Source organism: Ambystoma mexicanum, chromosome 2q (assembly GCF_040938575.1).
Source record: "Ambystoma mexicanum isolate Mex_15411 chromosome 2q, UKY_AmexF1_1, whole genome shotgun sequence".
Lineage (NCBI taxonomy): Eukaryota > Metazoa > Chordata > Amphibia > Caudata > Ambystomatidae > Ambystoma > Ambystoma mexicanum.
Genome location: NC_090924.1, coordinates 1145103930 through 1145116324, shown reverse-complemented (window position 1 = coordinate 1145116324; position 12395 = coordinate 1145103930). Strand labels below are relative to the sequence as shown.

At 45.6% G+C, this 12395-nt stretch overlaps 1 protein-coding gene across 1 annotated transcript in view; it reads right to left on the bottom strand.

Moving 5' to 3' along the window:
- Window positions 1-3456: 3456 nt before the first annotated feature.
- RPA3 (replication protein A3) overlaps window positions 3457-12395 on the bottom strand; it is a 141142-nt gene continuing 132203 nt past the window's right edge. The window contains exon 4 of the mRNA XM_069648525.1: window positions 3457-4282. Within this exon, the coding sequence (XP_069504626.1) occupies window positions 4200-4282 (83 nt within the window). The 3' untranslated portion in view covers window positions 3457-4199. The remainder of the gene's footprint in view (window positions 4283-12395) is intronic.

Genomic DNA, 12395 nt, shown 5'->3' with positions numbered 1-12395 from the left:
GGGGTTAATCCCCCCCCCCCCCCCCCGAGGTTGGGACACGTGAAAATTCAGTATCTTCTGTATGCGGATGATCTTGTCTTACTAGACTATACTGCGATAGGTCTACAGAAATCTTTAGTGCGTTCACAGGATCTGGTCGGGTAGGGAAAACTTTGGCGGGTACATTGATAGCAGGAAGCTGAAGGATGTCACGGAATTCAGGTATCTTGGTGTTGTGATCAAAACAAATCGATCAGTGCCCCTGGCTAACCAGCCCTTGAAGCTTGTTGCCATATCAGCGGCGCAACGAGTGCTGGACAGAAAGTATGATCGCTTTTCACTACTGCTTGAACTCCGCTGTGCATGCAATTGAAGGCATCGGGAAGAGAGCGTATCTCAGGCCAGGAGAGCGCTCCACTGGCTGCTCTCCTTTCATCTCCTCTCTATGACACAAATGCCTTTATGGCCAGAGTCCGGCATATTTATCACAGAGGCTGCCGTGGCTGCCCGGTTGGAGGGCTCTCACATCGAACAACACTCATCTCTTGCTAGTTCCAAGAACAAAACTGACTAGGGTCGGCCAGAGCACATTCCACTGCTCAGCCCCTCAGATCAGGAGGTAGTGCATTCCAGAGTTTGGGTGCTGTCTCTTGTTGGACCACTTTAAGCATGCCTTAGAGACTCATCTATTTTCCTGAGTTCACTTGCACACCTCTCCAATGGTCTTGAGATTCCCAGGTTTTTTTGTTTGTCCTGTTAGCGCTCATATTCCTCCGGGCAGGGATGTTTTAGGGCTATATTAAATAATTGAAAAAGAAAATATAGTTTGTTCTTTTCACACTACTAAATTACTTCTTTTATCATTTGCCCCCCCCCCCCCCTTATCTGGATTAATGCTCTGCTCTTTTTGTCAGATTCTCTGCTTGGCAGCGTGCTCCTATTTGCGCCACCTTCTTCTATTCGTTTTCCACTTGTCATAATTAAATTTCCTCTTCTCTCAATTTCCTGGCTTTTGATTCCAGTTTTGTCAATTTTCCCTTCATCATTTTCAAATGCATTAATGTCTTTGCCCCGACCTTACTCATATCTAGTCTATTTAGACCTCATTCTTTACATTGAACCCCTTTTTCTCCTTATTGTTGCTAAACCCCTCCTGTGCTCCTCACTTCTCACACCTAAATATTTGAACTTACACTAGGTGCACACATTAAAGTGAAACTCAACAGTTCCTTGACCCTCCACCTCTTGATCTTCCTGCATTTCACCACCCAAGGACATCTTGCTCTTCTTTTCAACCCTATCCCCTCCCCCCCCGTTTACTATAGCCTCCCCTACTCTCCATTTCGCTCTGAACTCATCTGCTGCCCCCTTCACCATAACCTCTGTCGTTTAGTATTGTAGTTTTGATTTAAATGTACCATAATCATGTTATATGGCACATTGCTGGAAGTGCCATAAAAATCAATACAATGTCCCGATTGCCATATGCGTATTGAGGAATGGGTACAGACATTTTCTTACGAACACTGCATTTGTGTAAAGCAGTCAAAAGGGTTTTAGATCAGCCTAACATGGTCTCTTACCTGAGTCTATGCAAAGAGCTAGGTTTAACTTGGTGGCCTGGAAAAGGGAGTCTGGAGGCTCATGGGGGAGGGATGGAGGGATATCTATAGGTTTCATCAGAAGTCCCCTTCTATGTACCCAGCACATGGAAATGCAATACAATTGCTCTACAGGTGGTAAATTACCCTTGTTTGGGTACAAAGATTTTGTCAAAATAAATCTGATCGATGGAGGGTTCAGAGAATTGGGATCTACGATTCATATTTGGTGGGTGTGCCTGGGGAACACCGCCCCAATTTTCACTGCTTTGTTTAGAAGCAGGAGATGAAGACAATAAAGCCAGTGCGAAATTAGTGTGCAATTTACTCTTGGCATCTAAACTCGCAATTTCTTTTCTGTGGGGCACTACCCATCGTGAAACCTGTGGAAACCTGTGGTGGAGTCTGTTCGTGCTGGCCATGGAGAAGGTTACTCCATCAATGATACCTTTTCCTAAGGCTTCAACTCCATTTTGGAATACACCTCTAAAGATAAAAACCTAATTACATGCCCAGTCACACACACATACTTTTTTATTGACTGATCCTAGAGACTAGATTGTTTTGCTACATATATGCAGAGCAATTATGGGGGCCGGGGAAGATGGCAAATACCTTTGGCGCTTGAAAAACGGAATGATGTCTTTGAAAATTCATTTAAAATTGTGTAGACAAGTTGATTCAAATTTTGAAAGTAAAGGCGATCTTGCTGTCCAACTTGAAAGGCCCCGATGTGCACTTAATATGTGATGAATTTTGCAGTGTTGTGGACTAGAACAATTTTTTCTGATCATGCAATTATGAATTAAAATTAACCTTGGCGTTGCACACAAAATAACCATAGGTGAGAAGATTACCAGATGCATTCTGACACAATTTTCACAGATAATCTGATCACAGAAAAAATGTGCAAAACTACATTGAGGTGCGCAGGGACGAATTAGATTTATCACCAGGTCTAGTTTGAATACTTCTCCAATGAGAAGGCCTCTGGTCACCCTCTTGAATACTATAGGGTTAGATAGATTTAAAAGAATCACAATAAGGTGTTCCCAAGGAATCTTTAGGAGATCCCCCGTCTTGAATGAGGATTAAAAAAATATACGTACTGCTACAAATCCATGGGCAGTGAAATAGTAATCCTATCTTATGTGCTCCATGTAGTGCACAGGCGTGTACGCGCAAGACTTTTTTTTGCATTATTATTTTAACATTCTGGGCCTAATACACACATTTGCTCACTGAAGCAATTAAGGAGATGCCGTGGGCATCTCCAATCTGATCCTTAGTCCCAGTTCACAAACCTTAAAAACCGGAGCAAATCTGGAGATGCCCGGAGCATCTATGAGATGCTTAGGTGCAAATGAGATTCGCAAAGACTTGCCCTGGGGCATCTCAGAGATTCCCCAGTTATCTGCAAATTTGCTTCAGTTGTAGCATTTATGAATCAGATAGAAGGTACTATGCGCCATTCTGAGATGCTCACAGGCATCAACTCATTTGCTTCAGTGCATATCCTTGTTAACAGGCCTCTAAGAATTGTAACCAAAAATAATAAAAACCCAGCAAGCCAGGAATCTTGATTTTGTATGAATTGCCAACTTATTTAAACAAAGTTTTACAAACATGAAACAGTCTGCAATTATGCCCATTTAAATGACATAGTAAAAAGCATTGAAGATTCACAGGTCCATGATGCTAGTAGTAGTAGTACATATCTAGTTCGAACTGAATAATACAAAACGCAAAGTTCAATAATACTGTGTTAAGAAAAACATACGGCAGTTTCAACATTGTCAATGAGAAATGCCGCAGCATAAATGCAAACACATTCAGCGAACCAAAAAACTCTTTTGTAATCACACAATCACTCGGATTTAAATATAAAATTAGTTTATTAATAAAAAGAAAAAACATATGCACGGGGTGTCACAAATATCTCTTTATCGGAACAAAAATGGTCTACTTGGATAAAGGTTTCAGCTTACTTTTCTCAGTAAGAAGAAATGAGTTACTAATAATGTGCAAAGCTGTTCGGCGCAAGAAGCATTTATCGATGCCCTGAAGTAGTTGGCAGCCATCCTGAGCCTGGGGGTGGTCTTCCAATGACAACACGCAAAGTCGTTTATGGAACTCTATTCCTGGTGCAGGCTCATTATAAAGCAAAGTTTTCCTTCGATGGAGCCAGTAATTTGCTTCACTGTCAGTGTCGTTTATCCAAGTATGAACTTGGAAACATATTTTAAATGCCAAGCGAAAGAATTTACTTGGTAAACTTGCAACAATAAAGTTCCAAGGAGATTTGGACAGGTTCTGGAGCCAAATATCGGCCAAATACAGGATGTCTCCAAGAGGGAAAAACCAAAAGGTGCATCAGGAATGGGAACACGTTACATAAAAGACGTGGTTGGGTGTGCTAGAAGAAAGCTAACAAAAAGGAAAATACGGACCCATTAGCATATCAGAGTGAAACGCAAATTGAAGACACGTTTGGTTCTAAATGACTGTCTTGGCTACGTATAAACAGGATCACCAAGGTTGTTCTGACAAAATCGATCTAAAGTACCGACAGCCTTAACAGCGATCTGACACATTAAGAACAGAATAGTAGATAAAAGATCAATCATTCCGTACAACCCCAAACGGAAAGTACTGAGGAAACTCGTGGATGATCTTCAGCGCTTCATCATAAAGAGCAAGATCTGGAACACAAAGGAAAGAGTAGGATTACTTTCATATTAAATTAACATTAATATCTCAAATTAAGCACATTGCTGTCAAAACTCCCCACACAATCAGAAAGTACAGTAGGGCATTTTTTTGGGCGAGAGATTTTAAATAGCAGGCAATACCATTGAAAAAGGACACAATCTACGAAGACTGTTAAGATACATCTTTTTATTTATTGGGTATTTATAATGTGCTTATACAGCAAATGGTGTTTCAAGGCGCAAAGGGGGTGGGGCGGGGGTCAGGGATAAAGAAAGAAAAAAGGCCTTGTGTCATTCAGGTCGTGCAAGTGCAGTAACAAGACGTGCAGGGGAAGGAAGTGGAGGTCGGAGTGGAGAGCGCGCAATTGCTGGGGGGTTGGAGGGTGTGTGGTGGAGGGGGGGAGGGGAAGAGGACCTCTGGACTAGGAGAACTGATGTATCCTGCCTCCTGCAGGATCTACCCCGAGCCAGTATCAACAAGGAGCAGGAACCAGGCTGACTCAGGTATGTAGAAAAGGAAACACGCTTTATTCTCTTGGCTACAGGTTCACTATTGAATATAGGAGAGAGAGATCATCAGTAGCTTCTACCCTGGTTCCCTGCCCAGCTCCAAGTCCTTAACCGTCTCTCCTGGAATCCCCAGGTGCCCCAACACTCCAAGCTCCCCTAGCATTCCAACACAGCTCTTACACTGACTCAGACCTCATTCATACACACGCAGGATACAACAAGAACGTTAAGGGAGGCCAGGCGGCCATGTGCCAGGGGAATGCAGAGAGTGCAGGTCCACATGCTAAGTGCGAGGACAGGGCTGGAAGGGCTCAAAAGTGGTGCAGGCCCAGCCAGGCTAGTGCAGGGGGGTGGGGGGAGCCACAGGTTTGGAGGGGGGGTAGGGGAGACTGAGGCGCTGGGTTAGACTGGGTGAGGAGGGCCTGATGCCCTCCATTACTCAGAAGGAACCAGGCAGACAGTCAAAATGCGGCAGAGGGGGACATTAGCAAGGGGGGGGAAGAGAGAAGGTAGAAGATAAAAGGAGGGTCCTGAGAAGCTTCCAGAACTTAAGGGGATATGGCTCAAGTCAGAGGGGGAGGGATGCCATTCCAGAGGGAGGATCCTGCGGAAGAGAGATCCACCACCCCCCCATTCTCTGCTTTAAAAAGCGTCTGATCTGCAGGTAATATAGTTACCTCAAACATTCTGAAGAAAGGGGACATTTTGCAAGCTCCTATTAACACTTTTTTTTTATGGTGGACATGTAAAAAAACATTTCCGAATATTTTCAAATCTATTCATGTTGGGCAACTAGAACATCTTTAAAAATAAAAATAAAAACAACGTCAGAGTTGAAGTTTGGACATCACTATCTGGAGGTCAGTAAATTTCATTCGTAAATACGCTGGTATAAAACATCCAATATTCTTAGAGATCTGGAGGGGACATTCCTGATGGTAAGTGATCAGAGGTCAAACTATTACATTCCCATCAGCATATTCCCCCTAATGAGGGACAATGGGCATTCTGTCTGATCACAATACTGGGACAGTTTGTCACACTGCCAGTTTGTTGGGCACAATCATAGGAGGTGATTTGAACTGTTTTTTACTCAACTATGGATAAAACCCTCCCACCAGTGCAGTTGGACATCAGGAATTTCCAAGCAGTGGCACAGTAGAGACCACACTAAGAAACCTTTTGATGATTGCGGTGTGGAGATCCGTTCACCAAGAGTGGAAGGATACTTACTAGCCAGAGGTCCATACAGGTTACTATATGATTTTTATTTTTGTGTCTAGCACACTCATCCCCAAAACCAGCGCAAAAGAGATAATCTTTTATCGGTCCATGCCTCAGCTCTGTTCGAATTGGACTTGAATATCCCAATCATGACTAAAAATACATGGCATATGAATGACTGCATTACGAGATCAAGTAATAAGGGCACAGATTGCGTAGACTTTTTTTTAAAGAAAACGATAAAGGAGGGTTTAGGCCAGGACAGTTTGGGAAGCTGCAGAACAGTTATTCAGGGGAGTATTATCAGTGGATCAGCAGCATTTACCATATACAGGGAGAGGCAAAGATAGCCATGGAGGGGGCCGTTAAGGCCCGGAAGTTAAAACAAACCTATAAAAAGGTACTCCAAGGGGGGCGTGGCCAAGAGCACAGCGCAGCCAGATGTCCCTTCCCGAACCGCTCCAACTACTGACCTCGCATGCCATGATTAAGATGACCTGGCAGCTTGAGAATGTGCATAAGGCTACGGAATAACTCAGTGAGGCAGTGGGTGCTCCCCGAAGGTCAAGTGTTGGTGCTGCGACTGGCTTTCGGCCCGACAATTTCCAGATGAGGAGCCCCTACCCCTAAACATGGTGGGCCCAGATGGTGAAGCCCACGCTCGGGACGGTCCCCGGGTCGCCCAGTGAATGAAGGCGCAGGTTGGCCGGAAGGCCCAGTGGGCCGGGGCTGCGTCGGGGTACAGGCACCCGCCGCCCTAGAGGAGTGTGATCTGTGGAGTGAAAAAAAGCTTCCGTGCTTGCAATTTCAATGTGAGCCATTAGCTGCATCACAAGCGGAGTGGAGATAGAGTGATCGCGCTCCCAATGTCAGCGGAAGCTGACAGGACCACCCGAGGGTGTTCCAAGAGGCTCCAGGAGTGGAGCTGGAGGTTGATGGTGCAGGTGCTGATCTGCCCCCCCCCCCCCCACCACCCCAGTGGCAGTAAAGGTCACCTGCTGCATGCCTCAGGTACCATGGCAAGGAGGAGAGCACTGGGGAGTCAAAAATACAGACACCATAAGCAGAGCCTTTTAAGTCTGCTGGAGATGTGAAGGACTGTACCATAAACACCTGGAGGGCTGGGACCCTGGGGTTCCATAAATATGGCGCTGACCCCCCCCCCTCCTCTGAGGAGATTGGTGGAGGGCTGCCACCAGGGGGAAAGTGGGGAGGGGCTTGTTAACCCGGCTGCTGGGACAGTGCGGGTGATATTTGAGAAGTATAACCAACCTGGCTGGCAGCACACACAACAGCACTTCATTGGGAACCACAGTATGTCCAAACCATCTAGGAAGAGAAAAAACACAGGTATCCAGGCCTTCTTAACGACAATCCATACACAGGCCTTGCAGTCTCCGATGATGGATGTGAGCAGAGATAACAGAGAGACCCCTCCCTCATCGAAGAACAACCACCAACGCCTGCATTTCCAGTATCCTCCCTCGATGCCCTCAAAAAGGACATTAAGGATTCCCTACACACAAAAAGTGCAGACCTGAGAAAAGGAATGCTTGACTCGGCCACTGAATTCAAGAAGGACATAGGGGCGCTGGGAGACCGGCTTGACCACAACAAACGCTCTTTGACTGCACTGGAAGTCGAGATCAGAGAAGTCAGGGGGGTGGAGCCACTTTACAAGATACTCATTTCTGAAATCCAAGTGCAACGACCTGGAGAACAGGGCACGCAAGGACAACCTCAATACAATTCTTGGCCGAAGCTCTTCTCACAGATCACGACTCAGAAATCCCCACCCCCCCAGAGTAATTAAATCCCCAGGAGTCATTAAAATAGATAGGGCTCACAGAGTCGGAAGGAGGAGGAGAATCGGCCTCCCAGGGACATAGTTTTGAAGTTCCACAACTATAAAGTGAAGGAAGCTATCTTGGGAGCAGCGAGGGCAGCCAACAGGTTACATCTGGAGTTAGTGGTTCTAGTCTTTCAAGATGTCTCCCAGCCCACCCTGGCCAAATGCAGAACACTTAAACCTATCACAGAGCAGTTACAACGTCAGGACATTAGATACAAATGGACGTACCCTTATGGTCTCCAATTTAAGTGGAAGATGGCAGCTTGTACAATCTATACAGTGGAGGAGGGCCCCCACCTGCTGGATCTCTCTCTAGGGGAAGGAGGGACGCCCCGGGGCTTGGCCCAAGCAACAGAGATCGGATCTGTGGACTCATGGAAAACTGTTCAGGAAGGCAAGAAAAGTGTTGGTAGATGAAGTGGATGTTTCGACTCGCCATGCTCTCTTTGCTGTGCCTTCCTGCTGGGGCAGAGAGGAAGGATGCTTGAGAATGGATGAATCGTGGACAAGTGGTGAGGGGGGAAAGGAGTCCCACTCCTGGTGGGAGTTCCAGTAGTGGAAGCAAGAGCTTTGATGGGGTTTAGTTCTCAATGTTGCACACCACTATGCAGCGGGTCGGGTTCAGTGGGAGGAGGGAGGCTACATTTTTTGAGAGTCTGGGGTGGAATGGAAGATACATTTGGGGTCTCACAAGTGTTATTTTACACATGTATGTTGGTGGGGATTACATTCAGGAGAGGTGCCAAGACGTAGGGGCGCTCTTTGAACTGCAAGTTAACCAGGTGAGGTATGAATTCACAAGGGGGGGGGGGAGAGTCTCAATGGTTTAAAGGCCCCCCTGCCCACCCTGAGGATAGATACGAAGGAAAGATGGTAATTAATGTAGGCACCCTGAACACCCGAGGCCTTAATACTCTGGGCAAACGCACACAGCTCTTTCGTGAACTGCAGGGACTACATTTACACAGAGTGGGCCTACAGGAAAAGCATCTTTAGTCTAAGGACCAATAGTGGCTTAACAACGAGCACTTTTCACACCAATTCTTTTCTTCAACAACTAGTAAAAAGGCGTGGATGGCAATTCCTTTGCATAGGGACTTGGGGTTTAAGCATACTGATACTAAAGAGATACCAACTGCAGATCTGTAATTATATGGGGTGAAATCCACGGGTGCCCGGTAATGATACTCACTATGCACCTAACAGAGTTTTTTTAAGCAGCAGATCCTGGACAAATTTGTGCTGAGGGGCCGGGGTGCTCCGATGGTGGTTGGGAACATGTACCTGGCCATGGATGGGGCCCAAGGACAGGTCTGGGCACTCGAAATACGCCACCACTGGAGTGGTCTCAAATTCACTACAGGCCTGTATAACTGCCTGTGAACTCCTCGACATATTCGCACCCCACTGACAGTGCCTTTACTTGTATGTCTGATGTACGCACTTCTGCATCACACATTGATTACATCTTTAACAGGGCTGGCTCGTCTGGCTGTCGCCTCGAATATTGAGCCCATGACCATCAAACTCTCAAACGTGTGAGCAGAACCACCTCCGGTTCCGGAAGCAACTAAAGACCTTCCTTATCGCTTCTTCTTTCTCTCTTCCTCTCCCCTGCTGATGCACCCGACTGCTCCGCGCACTGGACACCTGGTCACCCTCTGAACTCGGGCCCAGGCTCCTGCATGTCAAGTTGCCCTCACACTGCCTCCGGGCTCCCCAGCACTTAAGGGTCTGTATCTGCAACCCTACAGTCCCTTCTCTCTGGCTGCACTTGTGAGTTTACTGCACTTCCTCCTTCCCCCTGGGTTACTATGGAGCAGGCTGTGGCGGGACACCATATGTAGATTGCGCCCCTCGACAGGGGAGAGCGCAGAGTTTGTATGTCAATCCGGTCACACAGGGATCCCAGAAATCATGGGACAGCATAAGCAGGATGCAGGGGTCCACCACATTTCCTTTCTGTGCACCCCCCTTATTCTTAATGAGTTCACACCGGGGCAATTAGACAGCTGATTCACCCAGTGGATGGATAAGAGGGTGGGGAACATTTTTAGACCTCTTCTGTAATGGAAAGATCAGTTTTGAAGGCTGCAAGGCCTCCCTGGGTTTGAGGGAGAACATGTTCAGGTACCTTCAGGCCACACACTGGGCTTTGCATCCATCCAATGTGGGCGGGAGCAACTACACAGCCGACTGACTTCAAAATGGTTTTTTAGTTGACAGGCTCCAAGGCACTTATCTCTTGCCTTTATAAATGTATTAATTAATTCTCCACCATGGACCATAGATCCTACTTTGAGGGCTGGGAACGGGAGTTGGGTCAACCACACAATGGGGAAGAGTGGGAAACCATCTATAAAGGAATGACAACCGCGTTAGATCCCCTGACTAGCCGAGAGTCAGGCTAAGATCTTAATGAAGTGGTACCAAATCCTGTCTCGCCTGCCACGCCGATAATGCCAAATTTTGCTGGAGGGGGCGGGGTGCAAGGGGAGAGAACGCTATAGCATGTGTTATGGGGCGGACCACTGATCCAAGATTATTGTTTGGAGGTGTGATCTAAACTAAAAGGATATTTTTAAAGTTGATTTATCAGATGATCAAGCATGTGTCCTGGGTCTTTCTCTTCGCCCCGGGTCTCAGACAGGTACTGCCTTTGAGTGGAAATTACTGACTCATTTACTTCTGGCAGTGAAATTGGCAATCCTTCAGTTGTGGAGGAACACGGGGCCCCCCTCAACGCATTTATGAATGGATACATTGTGACAATGGTGGGGATGGCAAAACTCCCAGTGAACATTAGAAACTCCCAGCTTTTTTTACCTTTTTTTTTTAAAAAAATGTGTTGTGGGCAAAAATTAAGTCTTTTAAAAAACAAATTATAATTTAAAACAATTCAAAAACACGATTTAGCTCTGTCAGCTATACATTTCAATTATCAATTTAGCCTAACCTAAAAATCATTCAGTCCCAAAATTAGGACTTTACATATAAGCAATCAAAAACACTGTACTATGATAAAATACTTAAATTTCACTCTTTCCGAAAACTCCTGGTTAAACAGCAATAAGATTTAGCTTTCAACAGTTTTGCAATTTCCATTGTTAGGAGTACTGTATGCCTAACTTGTATCTTAGGCAAGGGTGAACTTCTATTAGGCTCACAGAACTGATTAGATAGTTTTCTGGTTTTGGGAAAGGCTGTTTTCAATCTTAATAAGGGAATACTCTTGGCTTGGGCAATGCTTGCTCTATCAAACTACAGATACAATGTTTAAATACTTGACAATTCTTTATAAGCAATTGTCGTTTGCGTGAATACAGATTCAAAGTTCTCTTCTCTTGAAAAGCGAAATAAGGCACATGTGGCCACTTAGTTTTACAAGGTTTAAATGTTCAACAATGGCTTTCTGTAGCGTATGCTTTTCACACAAGTGAAAATACCAGATCATACGCGAGTGGTACATTTCTCAATTGTCTCATTGTTAATAACTCCACAAACAATTTGAGCTCACTTCTGCTTATATGAGAGTGAATATTAAGCTGGATACTGTTGCCAGCAGTGCTCGCACAAGGAATCAAAAAAACAGGTTTAACTCACAGGCTTCTGTGATCCTTGCTCCACATGTTACACAACTACTACTGCTTCAGGCTTTACTTGGGAACCACACCCTTCATCGCTGTAGGCGTCTCTGATCCGGTCACTCAATTATGGAGGCCCTCTTGCTCCTAAAACACACAGTGTTACAACAACTCCCCGCCTCAGTCTACAACATACTACTTCCTCTACAATTAGGCTCACATGGGGAAAGGCAGCCTTGCGTCTCAGAGTTTGGGGGAACAAGACCCTCACAGAACAAGTAGGTCACTTCTGCTGCATCAGAGTTCAATCGTCCCTTCGGTTCTCACACTTCTGCCTAGATTGCCAGCACCGTGCCTCATTTCTCCCTCTGCTACTACTGCACAAACTCCAGCCACAGTTCCAGCTCCTTCCTCCCATTGCCTGCACCTGAGGGAGCCTTTTATGCCTCTTCGGTTCCTTCAGGTGTGGGCTATTAAAATGAATTGCCCGACTACTACCACAGCATGTCTCTCCAGTCCTCTTCATTGTCCCAGTACTCATGGGATTATGGACTTGAAGTCCCCCAACAGCCATTAAATAGTAATTTGTCAGAACGCACAAGATCACTCCCTATTGCATTCTGCACCTTCACTTGGCTGCTGTATGTAGGGATAACTGGGGGCTGTGAGGTACAGAGGTTCATGCATAGGTAGTGGCAGCTGGTTTACGTAAAAATACAAACTTAAATGGCCGGCGCGCATTATAAATTGAAATGCACACATTGTTGCAGTGAGCACATGTTTTAAAAATGGTCTACTTCAGGGTAACATTTCATTGGACTGGCTTGCATTATATCTAAAAACTAATATGAACTAACAACCCCTTCCCAGTAACTTATAACAAGTCATTAGCAAATGAGAGCAAATGGGTCCAGATGAAATAACCTGAAAATGA